Raw genomic sequence first — 21,633 nt, 5'->3', positions numbered from 1 at the left:
TTAATAACGCGCCATCACCTGCACATTGGAAATTCACGTAAAATACAGTATTATCTTATGAAATATTATTGACAACCAATATTACAACACATTAATGGTCATTTATACTCTTTGGTCCATTCGGTAAAGTCACGTAGGTGAAAATAAAAATATTAACATTTAGAAAACTTCAAATCTAGAATTAATGGTCGTTTCCAAATGTTATTGTAATGTTAAAGGCCAATACAATGGTTGAAACCACTCTGTACATCCAATAACACAATTTCACAGGCCCAATATTTACATAAAATGAATCATTCTTATTTTCTTGTCTAAACATCTGGGTATTAAACAAATTGTTCTTGCATACGCTTCGTAGTGTAGTTTCAGCCCTGTAAATTGTTATAAAAAACTGGGGACATGGGGTCAATGGAGAACTCATTTTATATTTTAATATAATTTAGATGCATTTACCCTTTAAAATCTGTCTAGTTTGCAAAAATATGTTTAGGTTCTTGATCCATTTGACCAATTACTGTTTTGCAGTGTAAATAGTAACTTTTTACATTAGGGAGACTTGATTTTTTTGGAAAAAAGATCATCATATGACTGGCAATTAACTTTTTTTTTTTATCTAAGAAGGCCTTACTGAGTCTCAAATGTAAATTGATTAAGGGCCCTCGCTGGGATTCACGTCGGGTTGCCATATTTTCTATAGGCCAAATCTAGACATTTCTCAGGTAGCATATACCTATCAACACAGTACCACATAATACCATAATAGAATTTAAACAATACTAACCATTTCCCGCCACCCGAACAGAACTATCTGTGTAAAACCCAGATCAAACCTGAACAAGTGGGGACCCTAGCTTGAGGACCTACAGCAGTACTCGTTCAAACAAACCCCATTTCCTCTTTCACATTCCATTTTAAACCTACTCTCTGCCCTTCTTCACCAATCACCCTTCTGAAATTTCCCGCTCTTTTACGATCCGTTTCTCCTCACAAATCCGATCAGTGTCATCCATTCACCAATCTGATTGCGTGTCGTGCACGTCAGTACTCACACCCCCAATTTCTATTCCTTGCCCGAGTGTGCTGTGTGTGCTTGACGTCAGTGACCACTGACCTCTGACCCTTCCTTGGTGTATCCCCCGTTTGCGTGATTGACATGTGCAGCGTGTGTGATGTCGAGTGTGGAAGGCATGCGTGCTGTTTGTGTAGTGCGAATGTGTGAGGATGGACGAGACATCCTCTACACATGCATCCATTTGCTGTACTGCCATCTTATGGTCAGCTTACAGTCCAAGTTTTATGTCTGGATGAAGTCTGTATGAGCCACCAGCCTCACATCTAAAGTACTGCATCATAAGTGTATGCCACCATGTTCAACAAATGATACGAGATATTCCATTAAATATATGAATTTTCAAAGTGTACAAATACTGTTTTAAAATATGTATAACGGATGAACATAGTATACGAGCTTATGCATAACATTAGCTGTTTAAGTGTGCAGCTTACGTTTTGAATCCAGGGAATGTAGGCAGATATACGAGTGAAGACTGTTGGCTTATAGTAATTTTGACAACTCCATTTTGATATAAATGTAACAACGCCATGCACAACCCATGAATTGCCACTCTTCAGACATAGTAGCGGTCCACCCCAATCACGCTTTGAACGAACGGAAAAGTCATTGTTAAATCATTATCCTTAACTACAACTGAAGTTATGAGTAGACAAAATTCTTACATCTGTCAGACTGTCAAATACTGTACTGTGTGAAATATGTTGATGCACTTTGAGCAGAGTAATCCATGTACTGTACAACTTGGGCACATTTTTCCTAAAAACTTTCACAACAAATCAGTAAATTGTTTACAAATTGTGACTCAAAGAAGAAATATTCTTACATCGCATGCACCTCTTGATTCATCACCAGCACATGTTGTGTTTTCAGGTAATGTAGAACCCCAAAATGCATCTGTTTTGCATTGGTTGTCATCAATCACTGGTAGGCTGGCTTGCTGGAGCGTGCTGGTAAGTAAACCATTTTCTAAAATATATCAGGAAAATGACAAATAACACTCAGTCACAACCCACTTACAATATAAAAATCTCATTTATAGATATATTGTACAGTATGCAGTCAAGTCGCAAGACTTTTTCTAAAAGGCAGCATTCCACGAGAAGCTGCACCAAACACGGCAACGCATTCTAAGTTAAGAGAGGCGCAAGGGAATTCTACCATGATGTGGTGAAATGTCATATTTAACAGCATAGTGCAAAGTTACGAATGTCCTCAAAGGTGCACACCGCTGCAGGGTTTGGGAAATTGGCAGCAGTGTCCACAAAGGTCAACACAACAGATGAATGCAGGTGATCCCTCCACGCCTGGCCATTGGTTATGTTGTCAGATCCTGCAACTGTTGAAGAGTTACCAGCTGACCTCCAGAGACAACACCTTGGTCACCCACTTTTGGGTGTCCACTTCAGTACCTCTCTTGTTAGTCTGCCCTCCATCCTGGTACTAATGTAATTAACTGTGGAAGGACGATCGTGATGTTAACCAGGCCGGTTTTTAGACGGTGTTACCAGAAGAATTTCTACAAAGTAGTAGATGAATCCAACGGCAACCATGTATTTGCCAACCGCGGTGTATTACTTGTGTAGTGTTGAACACGGAGGCACACACATTGACTTGGAGAAAACACGTTTATTACACAGCCCCAACAGGGCTAACTACATCAACGCACTAACTAGACCCCAACAGGGTAACAACAGCTTGGCTTAACAGGGTAACTACATAACCGGGTCAGTCAGTAACATGCTGGCTAACCCACGTTGCCGAGCGAAGATCCAAGAGCCGTAGCGCCGAGTGTTGATTCCAGAGAACAGCCCAGAATGCTCTCAGGACTGCCTCTTTATGCTCCTGAGCGTGGCCTCGCTCCGCCTTCGGCCACGCCCCCTTCGAGACCTTTTCCGAAGGATCTCGACCGAGCATCACATGTCCCTCAAGCCCCCCTCGGGTCCACCCTCACTACCCTGTCCAGACGCACAGTAGCACTCTTATGACAGTGCCTGGCGCTAACACCATAGTGACACCCTTAACGTCACTACACTTGTATACCATTTTACTAACTGCGGTCTGGCCATTTTAGTATCCATGGGTAAGCATTGCATTGTGGCATGAGATTGTGTTTCGTGACATAATTGTTACAGAATTTCAGGGCCATGGTCTTCTGTGGCCCGGAGGAAGTGGGTGGACTGAGCCCCTCCTCCTAACTAGCCCCTCCCCCATCATCCCATTGTCATAATCATCATCTTACCTATAACATTATTTTTTTGTCTGTCTGTCTGTCCATCTGTCTGTCTGTTTGCGCACGCGCGTTTGCGAGGGATTTGTCTCTCAAACGGTGGGGGTTATGTAGAAAAGAAATTAGCCAGGTACGATGCCATAAGCCCCGCGGTGGGCAAGCGCTATTTCATTTTCCCGTCCGTCACCTTTAAATTAGTTTAAATAGCGTTTTTTTACGATTTCTCTATTTATTTATTTATTCAGTTTCACTATTATGTATTTATTTCCCTTCACCGCTCGGGGCGGGACAACGCAGCAGGCTGCGCATGCGCACAGCGCTCATCACGGTTAGCCCCTAGCAACCCACACGCGCCATCGTCGGAGGTGTGCAGCCTTTTTAATTTGCCTGCACACTCTACAAGGTCGCACACATTAGTATTATAAGCATTTATCAAATTACACTTTGCACTGCTGACAGGGGTTGCCCCTAGCAACGCACACACGATCGGCACAAATTTTCATTCGCGTTAAACATGCAACTAAAACACAAAACGCTGAGGTTATTTCTTCACAGTGTGAAGTCCTCATCATCCCACCCCAACCAAATGCGTCCTGTTACTACTATAGAGCCCCTAGATATTCTCATAGCGCTTAGATAGTATTATTGTAGCGTGGCCGGGGGGAGCGGCCCAGCCCCCAGCCTGCCAAGGTGACACTCAGCCGGCTGCGCACTCTAGGCGAGGACAAGGGCTCTGCACGGGACTAGGCCTCACCACGGCAATGTTAAGTACCATTTCCTTGCTTCTTTCCCTAGCCTCACCTTGATAGAAACCAAGTTTTTAAATAATCACTTTGCTAATATTACATTAACTGTGTGTGCGGACTACTATTTTTGTTTGCCTGCTCACAACTAATCTTTTAACAATCACTTTGTCATTATTAGATTTATTATTTGTCAACTCACATTTATAGAAAACTTTACTCAATAACCACCTTTATAATATTACATTAATACTGTTTGTGTGCAAACAACTAATTTTTCTCTTTCTTGCTTCTTTCAATAAACTCACGTGCATATAATCCTGTTATTTTAATAATCTTTTTCAAAATATAAAAACATTGATTTTTGTGTGCTCACAACTAATATTCTTTCAATACCTTGGTCATTAATACTATTCTTATTATTGTTTCAACTAACGTTGACAGAAACCTGAATTTTAAAGAATCAACTTGCAAATATTACATTCATAATGTCTGTGTGCTGACAACAAAGATAAAAAAATGTACTTGGTCAATGTGTGCGTGTGAGGCCATGTGCGTGTCTGCCACCACGTGTGTGTGTCTATGTCCGTGTGTGTGTATCAGTCGATGTGTGTGCGACTCGATGTGTGTGCATGAGTTGATATCTCTGTGTGTCAGACGCTGTGTGTGTGTGCTAGTGTATGGTGTGTGTACACAACTAATATTTAACAATTAGGTTACTTCAATTTTAAATAATTATGTGTGTGTGCGTCCAGATGTGTGTGTGTGTGAGTCGACGTGTCTGTGTGCGTGAGTCCATGTGTGTGTCAGTTGATGTGTGTGTGTGTGTGAGAGTCCATGTGTGTGTGCGTGAGTCGATATGTGTGTGTGTCAGTCGATGTGTGTGTTAGTCAATGTGTTTGCGTGTTTTGAGTGTGCGTAGACAACATAGATTTTACACCATTGGAACCTCATTTGCCAGTGGCAAAATATGATAATTGGTTTTTTACCCTTTTATCTGGCAACAAGACTGACACCTTTTTTTACGAGGAGTCATGTTTGCATTGACCACAATACCTGCAGTCGGAATGCAAACAAAAAACATATCTCTGATAATGTATGCATTGTCCTTGAAATTGATTGGTCCACACCCGAGACAGCTTTCCTTAGAGCCTAGTCTCACATGGTGTTGGACCACATGACGCCAAAAGGCGCACAACTCAAAGACAATGCACCATCAAAGTATGAGAGCTCGGGGTAAGAATTTACACCATTGGAACCTCATTTGCCAGTAGCAAAATATGATAATTGGTTTTTACCCTTTTATCTGGCAACAAAACTGACACCTTTTTTTTACGAGGAGTCATGTTTGCATTGACCACAATACCTGCAGTCGGAATGCAAACAAAAAACATAACTCTGATAATGTATGCATTGTCCTTGAAATTGATTGGTCCACACCCGAGACAGCTTTCCTTAGAGCCTAGTCTCACATGGTGTTCGACCAGATGACGCCAAATGGCGCACAACTCAAAGACAATGCACCATCAGAGTATGAGAGCTCGGGGTAAGAATTTACACCATTGGAACCTCATTTGCCAGTAGCAAAATATGATTTAAAAAATTTATCCTTTTATTTGGCAACAAAACTGACACCTTTTTTACAAGGAGTCATGTTTGCATTTACCACAATACCTGCAGTTGGAATGCAAAAAATCTGGTCCAACACCATGTGAGACTAGGCTCTAAAGAAAGCTGTCTCTGGTGTGGACCAATCAATTTCAAGGACAATGCATACATTATCAGAGTTATGTTTTTTGTTTGAATTCCGACTGCAGGTAGTGGTCAATGCAAACATGACTCCTTGTAAAAAAGGTGTCAGTTTTGTTGCCAGATAAAAGGTTAAAAAACAATTATTATTATTATAAGATATTACTATTAAAATAGTACATTTATTAATGTTTATGTCTGTCTAAGTACATGTGTGCGTGTGAGTCGATGTGTCTGTGTGTGTGAGTCGATGTGTGCGTGAGTCGATGTATGTGTGTCGCTCCATGTGAGCGTCTTAGTCCATTTCTTTGTGTGTGTGTGTACGTGTATGTGTGAGTCGATGTGTCTGTGTGTGTCAGTCAATGTGTGTGTGTGAGTCGATGTGTGTGTGTGGCTCCCTGTTAATGAGTAAGTCCATTTCTTTGTGTGTGTGTGTGTGTAGGTGCATGTGTGTGTGTTAGTCCATGTGTGCCTCAAATATTGGAAGAAGAAGTCACCCCCTGTGAGTGGCTGGCTGAGGTGCCATCTGTTGAGGAAGTACTAAAGGCACCGGGCAGAGATGATCTCCCAAGTGAAATGCTGAGGGAGGGTGGTGTCTGTGCACAGACTGCCCTACATGACATCATAACAAGTCTGGACCACTGGACGGGTTCCGCAGGATTGGAAGGGTGCCCTTGTGGTCCCCCTCTTTAAGAAGGGGGACCGCACAGACTGTAACAACTACAGGGGCATCTCACTCCTTTGTGTGCTGATCTTAAAGGTGCATTGAAAAATGTTGATACTCCGACTGATGCTCTTACTGTTGTGGAGTGACTCATGCAGCCAGCTATGGCTGCAGAGTTTGGTAGTACATGTTGTTTACGTCGTTTATTGTGAAAATTCGGTCACAGTTCCTATGACCACAGTTTCATTGCTTTTATGGCTTTATTTTGTTGATTTTCGATAAGTTTTTTGGTTTGGCCATGTTTGTTTGTTGTAGTACAGAGTTAGACTGATGGCCTTAATCTAAGTTGTCTTGTGGTTGTTGTTGTTTGACTTGCATCCCACTGGGAATTTTGCACATTTTTGTGTACGGTGCTTTTTCTGCAATATTTTACTGTCTTTTCTTGGATTTTCTGTTTGCACTCAGTCACATTTTCACTTTAAGATGTTTTTTGTTCGTGTTTTTGTTTTTTGATTGTTGAATGGCTCACAGGGCTATACCTAATAAATGAACTTGAACTTGAAAAAAGTGTGCTGGGAAAGGTCCTGGCAAGGATTATTCAACATCGCCTTGCTAGGCACGCTGAGGAGAGGCTTGCGGAGCCTCAATGTGATTTAAGGAAAGGGTGGTCCTGCACAGATCCCATATTTTCTGTCCGTTTGCTACAGCAGAGGTGTAGGGAATTCTAACAAGACCTACATCTCTGCTTTATTGACCTGGTAAAGGCCTAGGATACGATCAGTAGGCCTGGGCTCTGGGTTGTTCTTCGTGCTTTAGGAGTCTCTGACCCTCTGCTCACGATCATTAAGGACCTTCATGATGGTGAGCGGGCCTGGGTAAAACTACATGGCCGGGAGTCGGAGGCATTCCCTGTTCACCTTGGGGTGCGACAGGGATGTCCTCTGGCTCCCACATTATTTAACATATTTTTCGACCACGTAATTCGTGAAGCCTTTGATGGCTGTACCAGAGGAATTTCCATCTGGTACAGATACAATGGGAGGCTGATCGATGCCCGGATGCGGTCAACGAATGGCTCCTTATTTGTCAACCACGTTATGTATGCCGATGATCTAGTAATTGCCGCTCACTCAGAGGAGGAGTTGGAGGCGCTGCTGCTGAAACTGGAGCATGCCACTAAAAGGTGGGGCCTTACCATCAGCCCCACCAAAACAAAGCACCTGCCTGGGTATTTTGTACCATCGGGCAACCCACCTCCACAACTCCCAATCGGTGATGGGGCAGTTGTGTAGAGAGTGGAGAGTTTCCCATACCTGGACAGTGTGCTCATGGCCGGCTCCGGTTTGACAGCAGAGGTCTCACTCAGAATCAGTCGAGCGGAATTATCTTTTTATCGGTTGCATAACGCTGTGTGGAAGCTATCTGGTCTGTCGCTCCGTACGAAGCTTCAAGTCTTCTCGGCTACGGTCATTCCCTCCCTTCTCTACGCTTGCGAAACGTAGACCGCCCTAATGGAGCATCTTCGTCGATAGGAAACATTTAGGCTGGCCTGCCTACGATCCATCCTGGGTTTAACCAGGCTGGATTGTGTGAGGAGCTCAGAAATCCTTGAATGATCTGGGCAAAGTCCCATCGGTGAGCTCCTCCGACAGACAAGGCTGCATTGGCTGGGTCATGTAGCCCGCATACCCAGTCACCGCATGCCTAAACAGCTTTTGTTCGGCCGGATAGAGGGGGCTAAATGGGCACGGCACGGGCTAGAGAAGAGATGGAAGGATGTGGTACAGGAGGATGTGGAGCTGAGTGGACTTGCAGATGATTGGTACCAGCGGTGTCAAGATCGGCCTCGTGAAAGACGCTACTGGGCAGTTGGAGGCAGTCGCCCTCCAACAACAACGGAGGGTGGAGGAGCGATGCTCACAACAACGAGTGGAGCACCGTGTGGCTAAAGCACAGCAAGTTGTCACAGTAGAGGGCACAGGTGGTGCATCAGCCAGTCATCTCAGTCAGTCGACCCGTGGCACCTGGGTCTGCCCCGTGACCTGCTGCCAGCGGGCGTTCGACACTTCACGTGGCCTCAAGGTGCACATAGCCTGGCACAAGCGTCGTGGTGATGTCACCGCCACTTAGTGGCGATTGGCGGTTGTTGTTGTCCATGTGTGTGTGTAACTCAATGTGTGTGTGTATCTAAGTCGATGTCTGTGTGCGTGATTCCATATGTGTGTGTGTAAGTAAATGTCTTTGTGTGTGTGGGTCAATGCCTGTAAGTGTGTGTAGGTCGATGTGTGTGTCTGTCTTTTTCACCCGGGCAACGCTGGGTACTTCCCGCTAGTGAATAATAAAGGTATGTAAAGTAAATGTAATGTTTATTTATGTTGTGTAATTTACAATATTTTATTCGGTGTTTAGTTCATAAACAGGCAACTTAGTGAAGCTATGACGAGTCTGACTGTGGGCGTGGTATCCCTAACCCCCTATTTCCCATAGGCCCTGAACTTTAACAACCGTGGATTTTCCTCCCGTGGCATTTACCAGGAACCTAACCTCCGCAGTTGGCGAAGTATTGCTGTAATAATTTTATTGATACTTCAGGGATGTTTAGCGAAGTTGACTTCAGACTGAGAGTTTAAGTAACATCTATCCCATTTGTTCGCTCTTACCACAGTGCCACCAAGGCCCATGTGCCGTGAGACAACAAAAAGTGTTTTAGTGTTGGATAAAATATCTTTGTTACTTTAAAATTGCGGAAAACTTAACAACAAAGGCGATCACGGTCAAAACTAAATACAACGCATGTCAAACAACGTTTGATGGAACTGGTGGCGATGTTAACTGCCTTGCCTGGTAAGCAGGAAGTCGTGGGTTCACTCCCAACCCTGATGCCTGCATATTTCGAGTTTGCATGTTATCTCCGTGATTGCGTGGATTTTTCTTCAGGTCCTCCAGTTTTTCACTCCACATTTAGAATCGACATGCGTTTAGAGTATTGGGCTGCTCGAAATTTCCACGCAATAAACAATTTCATTGAGCTATCATTTGTCAGCAGGTCGCTTCTAAAAAAGGAGCTATTGCTCAGTGGGCCTTACCTGATAAAATAAAAATAGTCGTAGAAACATTCCAATAGAGCAGTACTTCTCAACCTTCTTTTTATTCCACAGCACACTTTTGAGCTTGCTCAATCTTAATGTCACACTTAACCAAAACATCACTGTGGGCCCTTCATCCATTCGTTGATTGATCATAGCTCATGATGATGTGTGTGTGTGCAAGAATCTTTTTCTCAAGTGAGAAGCCACAGTGGTGGACTTGGTGCCATCATGGAAATGTGGAATTTTCACAGTCACATGTGTCGCTGTCTCCTTGTTTACCATGTGTTACCCTGGCCTCGTTGCAACTCAATTCGAACTGCAGACACGTGAGGCTGGGGTTTAATTATTCATCCGGGGAGCACCTGGCTAAGCCAATCAACTAAGAAGGGGGGAGTTGTGTGTTTAAGTATGTGTGTGTGACATTTTGTTTAATTTATCTGTGTGTCCAATTTCATCGTCTATTTACGATGATATTTGTGTTCATTATTTTTATTGCGGTGTGTGTTGATCAATTCGAAAATACCGCGGCACACCTAGGACTTTGCCGCAGAACTGCCAGTGTGCCGCAGCACGTCGGTTGTAAAGCATTGCAATAGCGGACTCTTCTGAAAGTATTCATAATTGGCAAGGTATTTTTGAGTAAAATACATTCTAATTATTACGACTATTATTACATTGATGATAGATGTTACTCATTGTACATCATAATCCTGTATTCCATATTTGTCTTGTGACTGCCTAATGTATATGTGGTCATCCTTGTTGTTGCGACCTACTTGTTCTGGAGCCCCAGCCAATGGCGTAGCATGTGCTTGTCGATGACAGTCGCTCGTCGTCACTGGGAAGGCAGGCGAACTGTATTCCAGTGTCCGGCGTCACTGGTGCTTTCAGCTTAATCAATCCAATGTCTTTTCTATACACAATTAAAGGGGTTATATTGAGAATGAGAAGATCTTTGATAAGCATCAAGATATAAAACTAGTACACATTATGGTGGCTTGGATCCTAAAGGTATGTAAAACACAAATAATGTATTAATTATGAAACCTACACACTCGATTTTGTTTATTATCAAAAATGTAGGGCAGGAAATGGTAGCCTCGCGTTTTCATGTCACCTTAAACAGAACTAATATCGTCATCTAGGTGAATTGATGTCATTAATTTAAATCCAGATATCAGCAGAGCTACACTCAAATAAAAACAGTGAATAACAAATAACTGGCGAACAAGAATCATTGTGTTACGCCTGTGGTGAATGCGTGCGTGGCAGATTGTAGGGCAGATAGAAGCCTGCATTAGATTGGGCAGAGATTGAGATATCCGGGCCAGTGTTGATTTCAAAGATGCTGGCTGTGCCCTGCCTCTTTGGGCACGGATTTTTTTTGCAGGATGCTCCTGCAAATTTTTACCAACCAAGGTTGTGTTCAGATGCCGTCGGGGCAACGAATGTTTTTCTTGGACTCCCCGCATCGGCGTGCAGTGCAGAATATTTCAGTTCAGGCTCTGTTCAGGGAATCTCTGGAGATTCCGCCCAGCACGCAGGCATTGGTCCTGTTGCGTTACCGCAGACAGTTGGACCTAGCAGATCCGGAGGCAGGGGTCCTCCTTACCCCGTCTAAGACAGTAACCTGGGGGCTTACACTGGTCGGTGTGCTAACACTGTTGAGAGGAGACCAGGAACCGTTCCTGCAAGTCCTTAATGTGGGTGTGGAACCAGCATTGGTTCAGGCGGGAACAGTGCTAGCCCATGCGACGGTAGCGGGGAGCGACGCGTTCGTGGAGACGGTGGTAGGTGGGATGGTGCATGCTGTGGAAGCTGACGAAGCATGGATGGATAAGTTGTGTGAGGCGAACCCTAAGTTCATCTTCTTGGTTCTTTCGGTAAAGTCACGTAGAAGGGAAGTAATAAATAATAAAATAAAATATTATTTTATTATGTTTTATTTTATAGAAGGGAAAATAAAACATAATAAAATAATATTTTATTTTATTATGTTTTATTTTTATTATTTTATTACTTCCCTTCTACGTGACTTTACCAAAAGAACCAAGAAGATGAATCCCTGCAGTCACGAAAGCTTTAAGTCGGAACCCTAAGTTGTCCCAGGCGCAACGGGCTGAGTTGCGATCCCTGTTACGCAAATTTTCTGAGGTGTTCAGTAAGGGGAAATTTGACATTGGTCGCACCTCCTTGGTGTAGAACCACATTAACACGGGCACGGCAGCTCTTATTCGACAGAATCCGTATAGTTTGTTGGCAGCAGACATTATTTCTCCCTCCACTAGCCCTTGGGGTGCTCCTGTTGTATTGGTAAAGAAATCCGATGGCATGCTGCGGTTCTTGTCGCTTTCCGAAAATTGAATAAAGTTTCAATCATGGACGCTTACCCGCTCCCGCGAATGGATGACTCCCTGGATGCGCTGTCGGGCGCTCGATTTTTTTCGACCTTGGATCTTTTGTCGGGGTTTTGGCAACTCCCCCTGGATGAGTCATCCAAGCCGAAGACAGCTTTCCGGACACCCCAAGGGTTGTACCATTTTAACTGCCTTCCGATGGCTTAAATTCTGCCCAAGCCACCATTTAAAGATTCATGGAATTAGTCCTAGCAACGTTGCAATGGGACTCATGTCTCATTTACGTTGACGATATTATTGTGTTTGGATGCACCTTTGAAGAGCACTTGCAACGGTTGTGCTTGGTGTTGTCCAGAGTGCGGTCGGCCAATCTCAAGTTGAAACCTGCAAAGTGTCACCTGTTGCAAACCTCCGTGCGGTACTTGGGCCATATCTTGAGCGATTCTGGGATAGCGACGAACCCCGACGAAATGGCGTGTGTGCGCGACTGGCCAACTTCCAAGTCGGTGGGAAAAGTGCGCAGTTTTGTCGGGTTCGCGTGCTATTACCGAAGATTCGTTCCGCAATTCACGACAATTACCAAACCGCTCCATGCTTTGATGGCAACGGGCCATAAGTTTAGATGAGGAGAGGGGGAGGAAGACGCCTTTTTTGCGCTGCGCGAGAGCCTTGCCAACGTTATTATTTTATTATGTTTTATTTTATAGAAGGGAAAATAAAACATAATAAAATAATATTTTATTTTATTATGTTTTATTTTTATTATTTTATTACTTCCCTTCTACGTGACTTTACCAAAAGAACCAAGAAGATGAATCCCTGCAGTCACGAAAGCTTTAAGTCGGAACCCTAAGTTGTCCCAGGCGCAACGGGCTGAGTTGCGATCCCTGTTACGCAAATTTTCTGAGGTGTTCAGTAAGGGGAAATTTGACATTGGTCGCACCTCCTTGGTGTAGAACCACATTAACACGGGCACGGCAGCTCTTATTCGACAGAATCCGTATAGTTTGTTGGCAGCAGACATTATTTCTCCCTCCACTAGCCCTTCGGGTGCTCCTGTTGTATTGGTAAAGAAATCCGATGGCACGCTGCGGTTCTTGTCGCTTTCCGAAAATTGAATAAAGTTTCAATCATGGACGCTTACCCGCTCCCGCGAATGGATGACTCCCTGGATGCGCTGTCGGGCGCTCGATTTTTTTCGACCTTGGATCTTTTGTCGGGGTTTTGGCAACTCCCCCTGGATGAGTCATCCAAGCCGAAGACAGCTTTCCGGACACCCCAAGGGTTGTACCATTTTAACTGCCTTCCGATGGCTTAAATTCTGCCCAAGCCACCATTTAAAGATTCATGGAATTAGTCCTAGCAAGGTTGCAATGGGACTCATGTCTCATTTACGTTGACGATATTATTGTGTTTGGATGCACCTTTGAAGAGCACTTGCAACGGTTGTGCTTGGTGTTGTCCAGAGTGCGGTCGGCCAATCTCAAGTTGAAACCTGCAAAGTGTCACCTGTTGCAAACCTCCGTGCGGTACTTGGGCCATATCTTGAGCGATTCTGGGATAGCGACGAACCCCGACGAAATGGCGTGTGTGCGCGACTGGCCAACTTCCAAGTCGGTGGGAAAAGTGCGCAGTTTTGTCGGGTTCGCGTGCTATTACCGAAGATTCGTTCCGCAATTCACGACAATTACCAAACCGCTCCATGCTTTGATGGCAACGGGCCATAAGTTTAGATGAGGAGAAGGGGAGGAAGGCGCCTTTTTTGCGCTGCGCGAGAGCCTTGCCAACGTTCATTTTAGACACAGATGCCAATGACACAGGCATAGGGGCTGTCCTATCACAGGTTCAAAACGGTATCAAAGGGTGGTGGCGTACGGGAGTCACATACAGTCGACCGCAGAACAACGTTACTGCGTAACCAGGAGGGAACTCTTGGCTATGGTGCACTTTGTTCAACAATATAGGCCTTACCTTTACGGGAGGGATTTCGTGGTCCGTACGGATCATGCGGCCATCCAGTACTCCTTGCGGGTGGATCAACCCACCAGCCAGCTTTCACATTGGCTGGAAATATTTCAGGAGTAATCGTTCTGGGTGATTTACCGGAAAGGGTTACGCCACAGTAATGTGTACGCGCTATCCCGATTGCCTTGGGGGGAACGTTGTGCTTGTTCAACGGGTATGGGGCGTTGTAGGCCACCAGGAGCCAAACAGCCCGATGTTGTGGCGATGGTGGATGGCCTGGCATCTGTTGGGGAGATCGCGCTAGAAGACAAAATGTTGGGCCTCACGCATGCCGAGTGTGGGCGGCTACAAATGTATGATACGTCCTTGTTACACTTGCGGTGGCGTGCAGAGCAGGAACAAAAGAGCTAGAGTCCTGCGAAGGTCTAAAGAATAGTTTTAAGGAAAACCTGCTCATGAGGTGGGACGAGGGGTTGCAACGTTATGGCATGGTGGTTCCCACAGTTCTGCGAGGTGCATGAAGATAAATTGTTACACCTTGGGGTTTGGAAACGTTGCTTACTCTGCAAAGGGACTTTTATTGGCCCAGTATGTCAGAAGATGTGTACCACCTCGTTAAGGGCTGCACCGTTTGTGTGTGCCGGAAACCACCAGCCAGAAAGTCTCAGCCGCCCTTGCAGTCCATCACTATGTCAATGAACTGTTCGCGCTTGACATTCTGGGACCCTTCTCCAGTACACAGAAAGGTAATAAATTCCTTCTGGTCACTGTAGAGTATTTCTCCCGGTGGCCGGTGGCTTGGCCCCTACCCGACCAGACAGTGGCGTCTATAGCCGATGCGTTTTTGCACGGTTATGTGTTGGATAAGGGGGCTCCTGAGCAGCTCTTTACAGACCAGGGCAGGAACTTCTCATCTAAGTTGTTACGCAAGGTATGTGACGTGTTAGGCACGAAAATGATTCGGACATTGCCTTACCATCCTCAGACAGATGGCATGGTTGAACGCCTCCACAAAACCCTGACATCGATGCTTTGCCAAGCAGTCGATGATGCGCAGACAAATTGGGACCTACACATCCATGGGGTCCTGGCGGCATATAGGATGGCCCCTCATGCCTCCACGGGATTTTCCTCATTTTTTTTATCTAATGCCGAGAGAGTGAACACCCTATTGATGTCCAATTGGGCCTGGCCTCCGGAAGGAAGAGGCCTGCTCTGCCAGTAACCCTGCAGGTCACGCTGGATCGGGTAGCGGAGGCACGCGAGGCAGCTAAGGAAAACACTGCCAGGGTGCAAGCCGCAAATGAAAAGAACGTGCGACACCGTGAACACGTATTGCCATGGGTAGTAGGGGATAGAGCATGGCTGCACTGCCCACAAGTGCCCTTGCATACGTCACCCAAATTGCACCGGCCATGTCAAGGGCCTGTGGAATTCCTAGAAGTTCGATGGCCACAGTGCGTGCCAGTGCAGGTGGGACGTCGCCGCTGGTTTGTCCACCCGTCATGCTTAGAACCGTATGTGCATCCCCGAATGGATAATTAATCCCCAGTGTCGGTGCGGTCGGGGTCTGGTGTGTCTGACGAGCTGGGATGGTTGGCAGAAGTAATTAAACACCAAGGAAAATGTGTTGTGCCACCCGCAATTCCCAAATCCCTGACATTGGGGAAACCCCAAGGGCCCGCCACATACAAGGGGCCACCGGCAGAGGACCTGTTACCCTCTCCCGCGAAGGCCTCTGATGACCTCAACCCCCCCGGGCTTGAGTGCAAGCCCTCGTTGTCCTGGTTGTGTGTTAAATGACGATCACTTGTTCGAAATGTCCACTAGTTGTTGTGACGATCGGGTGTGTTCTCGTTGCATGCATTGTGCAGATATATTTATATTGTTGGGTTTTTTGGTGGGTTGTTGTTGTTCTCCTTGTTCTTCTGACGAGTAGGATTCTTATTTTATCTTCCTGCTCTTCGGTCCTAACACATTGCGTGTTCGTTGGTTATTGTGTTATGCGGATGGTTCTGCCTAAGAGATGTTATATTGGAATTGTATTAGCCGGGACGGCTATGTTTTTAAGAGAGGAAGGGGGGGTTAAAGACAGTTCGGCTCCCCGTGGCCGTGGTTACTAATTGACGCGACGGGAACATAACAGGGTCATGTAAGGGTAATATGGGACCTAAGTGGTCATTACTAATAATTGACGCGACGGGCACTGACAGGGTCACGTAAGGATAGCACGGGACCTAAGTGGTCGTAAATAGTAATTGAGACAGAGACAGACAGAGCCAGATGCGGTGAGAGAGTGCTTGGGAAAAGGGGAATGGCCGGGTCGTGAGTGCGATAAAAGCTGGCGTGGAACAGGGCTCTGGGCTGCTGTTGTGGGGGAACCAAGGGACTGTCGTCGCCGTCGTCATCTTGGAGGGGGTCTTTCTTCATCATCCTGGATTGGGCACCTTGTAGTCTTGGAAGGCTAGAGTTATATTGTCTCCGTTACTACTACGCGTCCACTCCGGTGTAGCCAGCCAACTACGCAGGGAGCGTCGCGTAGAGTCACAGAAATTACCCAGGTGTATATAGTCACTCACAGTTACTCGTTAAGTTATCAGTGAGTCGGTGAACTTTATTCACAATAAATATACATATAACTGAACAAGACGGTGTCTCTGAGAGCTACATTACATACGTGGGTGACTTCAATTGCAACCACACAAAATGGGTTTACTCAGAAAATATTGAAGCCACTGCATTTGTTTTGATGGGGCGAGTGACACATGAAATTAGCTGCCTGCACGTACTTTGGATGTGACAATTCGTACCTCCAGACACCCCACCAGCAAAAATTATAATAATACAGTAAAATATAAAAGTACCTGTGTTGTACCAGGTTCCTCCCCGTCCCCAGCGTTACCAGCACCCCCTACCTCTTGCATGTGACAACCCTCAGCCCCCCCTCCTACCCGCATGCGCCCCCAGTCGCCCCCCCAACCCGTGTCCCCCTCCTCGCGCACCCCTTCCCACGAGCGGCCCCGCCCCCCCCACACTACATATACCCACTCACTGCTGGCCACCCGCATGCCCCCTCCCCTCTGCGCACGTGGGCAGCGCATTTCCAGCCAGCCAGCAAAACTTCTTCATAATATAGTATGGGTGGTCATCCGATGATCATTTGTCACAAAAGCATGCAAAGATTTTTTTTGTGGGATGGACACAGATACACATAAACTGACACTATATAAAAGTAAATGTGTAATACTTACCCACTGCTGATGTCGTTAAATCCGGAATTGTAAGCAGTTAGGTAGACTTCTGCAACATTTGCCCCAGCCTCCTGCTGGTATATATTGTGCTTGCCAAGCACTACTCGCATATAATACGCCATGCTGCGGATATCACATAAACAACGCAACTCAAACAGCTTTTATTTGATTTAAGGGCTTCCAATTTTTTAATAAATAACAAAAAGTACCATTCATCCTAAGAAACAAAAGCATGGCTACATATAATAAAATATCTACAACGTATATCTGTATACCCAACACAATAGCAGGTTTATGATGATTAATATAAAAAAACTTGAATGGAAATGAGAAACGTACTTGGCACAGCTGCCACTTGTGAGAACCCACTGTGGGGTGATCAGGGTTCCACTACAATAGTGGTACCATGCCTTTGTCGTTGAATTGTAGTATTGTAAAGAGACCTGTTATCACATCAACATACAATCGAGCAGTCAAAGTCGATAATCATTTAAAGATACACGTTAAAATCTTTATTTCTACTGGAAAAATCTGATGAGCTATGAAGCTCTTTAAACAGATGTCCAGTAGGGGCAGGTCTGAACCTCAAAACTACAAGTTCATGAGGCCAACTGTCCCAGCTATGAAGAACCTGGAGCCAAAGCCTGTAATCTTCAATAAGTTCATAAAAATTCTGACATTTGCCACGAGAAATTACATCCTGGGGGGGAATCGGTAAAGATACATGCCATGTTGGCAATCAAAAATGTAATATCTCTTCAAAGAGTTAATCAGACAAGGTGAAAAAAATAAGGGCACCGCACTTTTAGTGTCCCTGAACTCTGCTGAAGAGAACGTTGGAAATACCTCACTGCAGATTTGGACTTTACTCACTCAAGCCATAAAGCCTGGTAACTCCTGTGGAACATAAGTGACTCAACCAACAGAGCACAGACTACCAAACCCTAAAGCAAATATGTTGGATTCCCACACACTATTCTGCTCAAAGACACCAATGGACAATCGCACCAAACAAGTGTCCGGAAACAACTCGCCATCACTTTGAGTCAACTACCGGAAGCAATAATCTAGTGAGAGTACACTCACTGAAGTAGAAGGGGCCCTCAGGGCCATACAGTTTTAACAAGGCACAGGGATATGATGGCCTTTATCCTGAGTTCCTAAAGAACCTGCGAATATATGGGCCATAATAAACAAGATAGTTAATTTCTTGACTTAAAGCTTTCGTGACTGCAGGAATTAATATTATTTGGGTCTTTCGGTCAAGTCAAGTAGATAGGTTCAAAATAAAAAAAATAAAATAAACTAAAACCACAATGTTTCGATCACAAAACAAGCGATCATCATCAGGAGGAAAACAAAGACAGGTAATATACGGAAATAATGAAATCATTCCAGTTGTCGCCAAAAAATATCTCTCATGTCCTCCACTTCCAAGCTGATGGAATGTGCATGCTTGCCTGATTTCCCCCATTATTGACCCCTAACTGCCTCTCGAATAAGCCGGATTTCGAAGTGGCCGTAGCTGTTGTGAACAGAAGGTAGCATTCAGCTTGAACAGAAACCGATACAGCAATGATTGTCCTCGGCAGCCTATGATGCCGTTGGGCGGCCAAAATCGAATGCCATTCAACCTAATTGAGGCGATGGTCGGCAAATGTACTTTGAGGATACGCCTCACTGGTGAACACAGCCACGAGAGTTATGAACAATGGCCTTCCTCAAGCTTGGTGCTAGCACCGACACTATGTAACACATATGTAACCTGACATGTACATCTTCTTGCAAGTTTATATATACACATGACAAACTTTAAACTAAACTTTTTTTTACTTAACCTTGCCACACACGGCACAACTTTAGAGACCATTGTCAATACTTTAACAGGCATATTTCCATAGTCGGAGACTGACGAAATCCTTACAAAACCACCAAAAGCGGACTCCACCTGAATAATTGTTCAGCAGATGCGACCCTTGATGCGTCCTTTTGTGGTAACCCAGTGCACTATCATCCCACTCCAAGATATCTAGGTATTATCATGGATATACGCAACCATAGTAACAATGTATCTTATCATCTGTAAATATACTGATTAACTTTTTAACACCAATGTAGAGACACAGGACTTGGAGAAGAACACATCCTCAAAGTGACTGAGTGTGAAAATAATCATATTGATCTCCAGTTGTGATCTAGGGAGTACTAAATGGACAGGAAATGAGAAGAATAGCATCAAACAAAGTGGGAAGAGAAAGTTAAGAAAAGTTGCTTAATGGAGGCAGAGGTCAGGTCAGAACCGAATCAACACAACTCTCCCTGTGTTCTTTTAGTGATCAATGCTACAGGTCCTTATTAATATCCATTCGCGTTCATCATAGATGTGTTGTTTCGATTTAAAGCTTTCGTGACTGCAGGAATTTATCTTCTTGGTTCTTTCGGTAAAGTCACGTAGAATGGAAATAATAAAATAGTACAAATAAAACATTATTAAATAATTCTCACGACGTTTCGGCCACAACGCAAGCAGCCGTCTTCAGGTGGAGAACAGGTCTGTCGAGAAGACAGAGTCTGAACGACACACCCCAGGCTTGGAGCGTCTATTTAAGCTGGGATGGAGGGGGGAAGAGTGCCTTGACAAAATAATTTGCATATCAAGCGGAATTTAGCATATTTATGGCAAATGCAGATATGCGATTAGTTCTACTTGTGAGAAGCGTAGGGGGTTTGGGGGGGGGTTAAAGTCATATTATGCAGGATTAGCAGCATCAAAGGGAGGGGATAGAGGTAACATTAATAAAGGGAAGGAATGTTAATAATATTTAGCTGCAGTAACTAAACCACCACGTAAACAACTAAAGTATAAACTACATAGTATCATCAGTATACTAAATATACTCTCCAATGAGCTGAGCTACTAACAGTAAGTAATACATTACAATTCTACGTCGCAAAAAATATAATATGCTTCCAGCTAAACTTTATTCTCTTATATCACACGGGTCTACACCGTACTATATACTGCCATAGACAAACCCAACATTAAATTATATACTGTATTACTATACACCACCCTATACCTTATACATTGTAATATTACACTATGTATTATTGTACCCACCCTACTGTATATCACACTGCTGTATATTCACTATACAATCTAGCAGAGGTGGGACAAAGTCATTGTTATGCAAGTCCAAGTCGAGTCGCAAGTCATCAAATTCATGACTCGAGTCTGACTCGAGTCCAAGTCACATGACTCGAGTCCACATCTCATAGGTGGGACAAAGTCATTGTTATGCAAGTCCAAGTCGAGTCGCAAGTCATCAAATTCATGACTCGAGTCTGACTCGAGTCCAAGTCACATGACTCGAGTCCACACCTCTGCAATCTAGTGAATATACAGCAGTGTGATATACAGTGTGATATACAGTAGGGTGGGTAGAATAATACATAGTGTAATATTACAATCTATACATATTCACTATACAATATAGTGAATATACAGCAGTGTGATATACAGTAGGGTGGGTAGAATAATACTTAGTGTAAATTATTTTATCAAGGCACTCTTGCCCCCTCCATCCCAGCTTAAATAGACGCTCCAAGCCTGGGGTGTGTCGTTCAGACTCTGTCTTCGCGACAGACCTGTTCTCCACCTGAAGACGGCTGCTTGCGTTGTGGCCGAAACGTCGTGAGAATAATTTTATTATGTTTTATTTGTATTATTTTATTATTTCCATTCTACGTGACTTTACCGAAAGAACCAAGAAGAAGATGTGTTGTTCTTAAACTTGAGGAAGATTAGGTCAGCTCGGGTTAACTGAGTCGATTCGAGTTAGCTGTCTCAAGGTCAAATAAGAATGTAAATAATGCAAATCAATATTCAGCTGTGAGTATAAACTGGCTGACAAATTTGTATAATGTGTCAATTAATTGTACCGTGTTGTTTATAATCGGAGAGAGCTGTAAAGAGTTACTTGTAACCCACTGCACACTTGTGGACATGTTCACAATAGTGTTTGCATTTTTGTTCATCGGTTGATAAGTTAAACAACATCAATTATTGTACTGTTTATATGTTCGAATGTCTATGCTTCCCACCTTCATCAATCCGTAGGGATCGACGTGGTGAAGTTTGAAAAAAGTAGACCAAGAACACTATTGTTTGTTTACATCCCGGGTGTGAATGCAGAATTTTACATTTAAGAAACTGATGATACTGTCACAATTCTGAAATTTTGAATTGATCTCATACCTGCCAAGGCCAGCTGTGAGGATTGGCCTCAGAACCACCCGCAATGCGGCTATGTTGAGCAATCGCAGATATACCACAAGTCTGAGCCGAGACAAATGCTGTGGAAAGAAAAGCATGCGAGTAATATAAACACTCCTGGTGAAATAATTTAGCAGTTGCATGGAAAAAAACCTAGAATCCGAACTAATCTTACTGTGAGTAACACATGTGAATACCTTGATTCAGCAGGAAAGTGAAGATCAGAAGAGTGACCAT

The 21,633-nt window shown here is 44.3% G+C and overlaps 1 protein-coding gene across 1 annotated transcript; it reads right to left on the bottom strand.

Moving 5' to 3' along the window:
• On the bottom strand, nucleotides 1-21,633 carry LOC144940898 (elastase-1-like). Its single transcript, XM_078867395.1, has 8 exons — nucleotides 21,594-21,633; nucleotides 21,379-21,476; nucleotides 17,460-17,563; nucleotides 17,121-17,243; nucleotides 10,324-10,460; nucleotides 1,899-2,041; nucleotides 1,507-1,659; nucleotides 1-18 (listed from the first exon to the last, which is right to left on the bottom strand). The coding sequence occupies exons 1-8, from the start codon at nucleotides 21,631-21,633 to the stop codon at nucleotides 1-3; spliced, it is 816 nt and encodes a 271-aa protein (XP_078723521.1).

The sequence above is a fragment of the Lampetra fluviatilis genome, chromosome 23 (assembly GCF_964198595.1).
Source record: "Lampetra fluviatilis chromosome 23, kcLamFluv1.1, whole genome shotgun sequence".
Taxonomy (NCBI): domain Eukaryota; kingdom Metazoa; phylum Chordata; class Hyperoartia; order Petromyzontiformes; family Petromyzontidae; genus Lampetra; species Lampetra fluviatilis.
The sequence above is the reverse complement of the archived record's forward strand: the minus strand, read 5'-3'. Positions and strand labels throughout refer to the sequence as shown.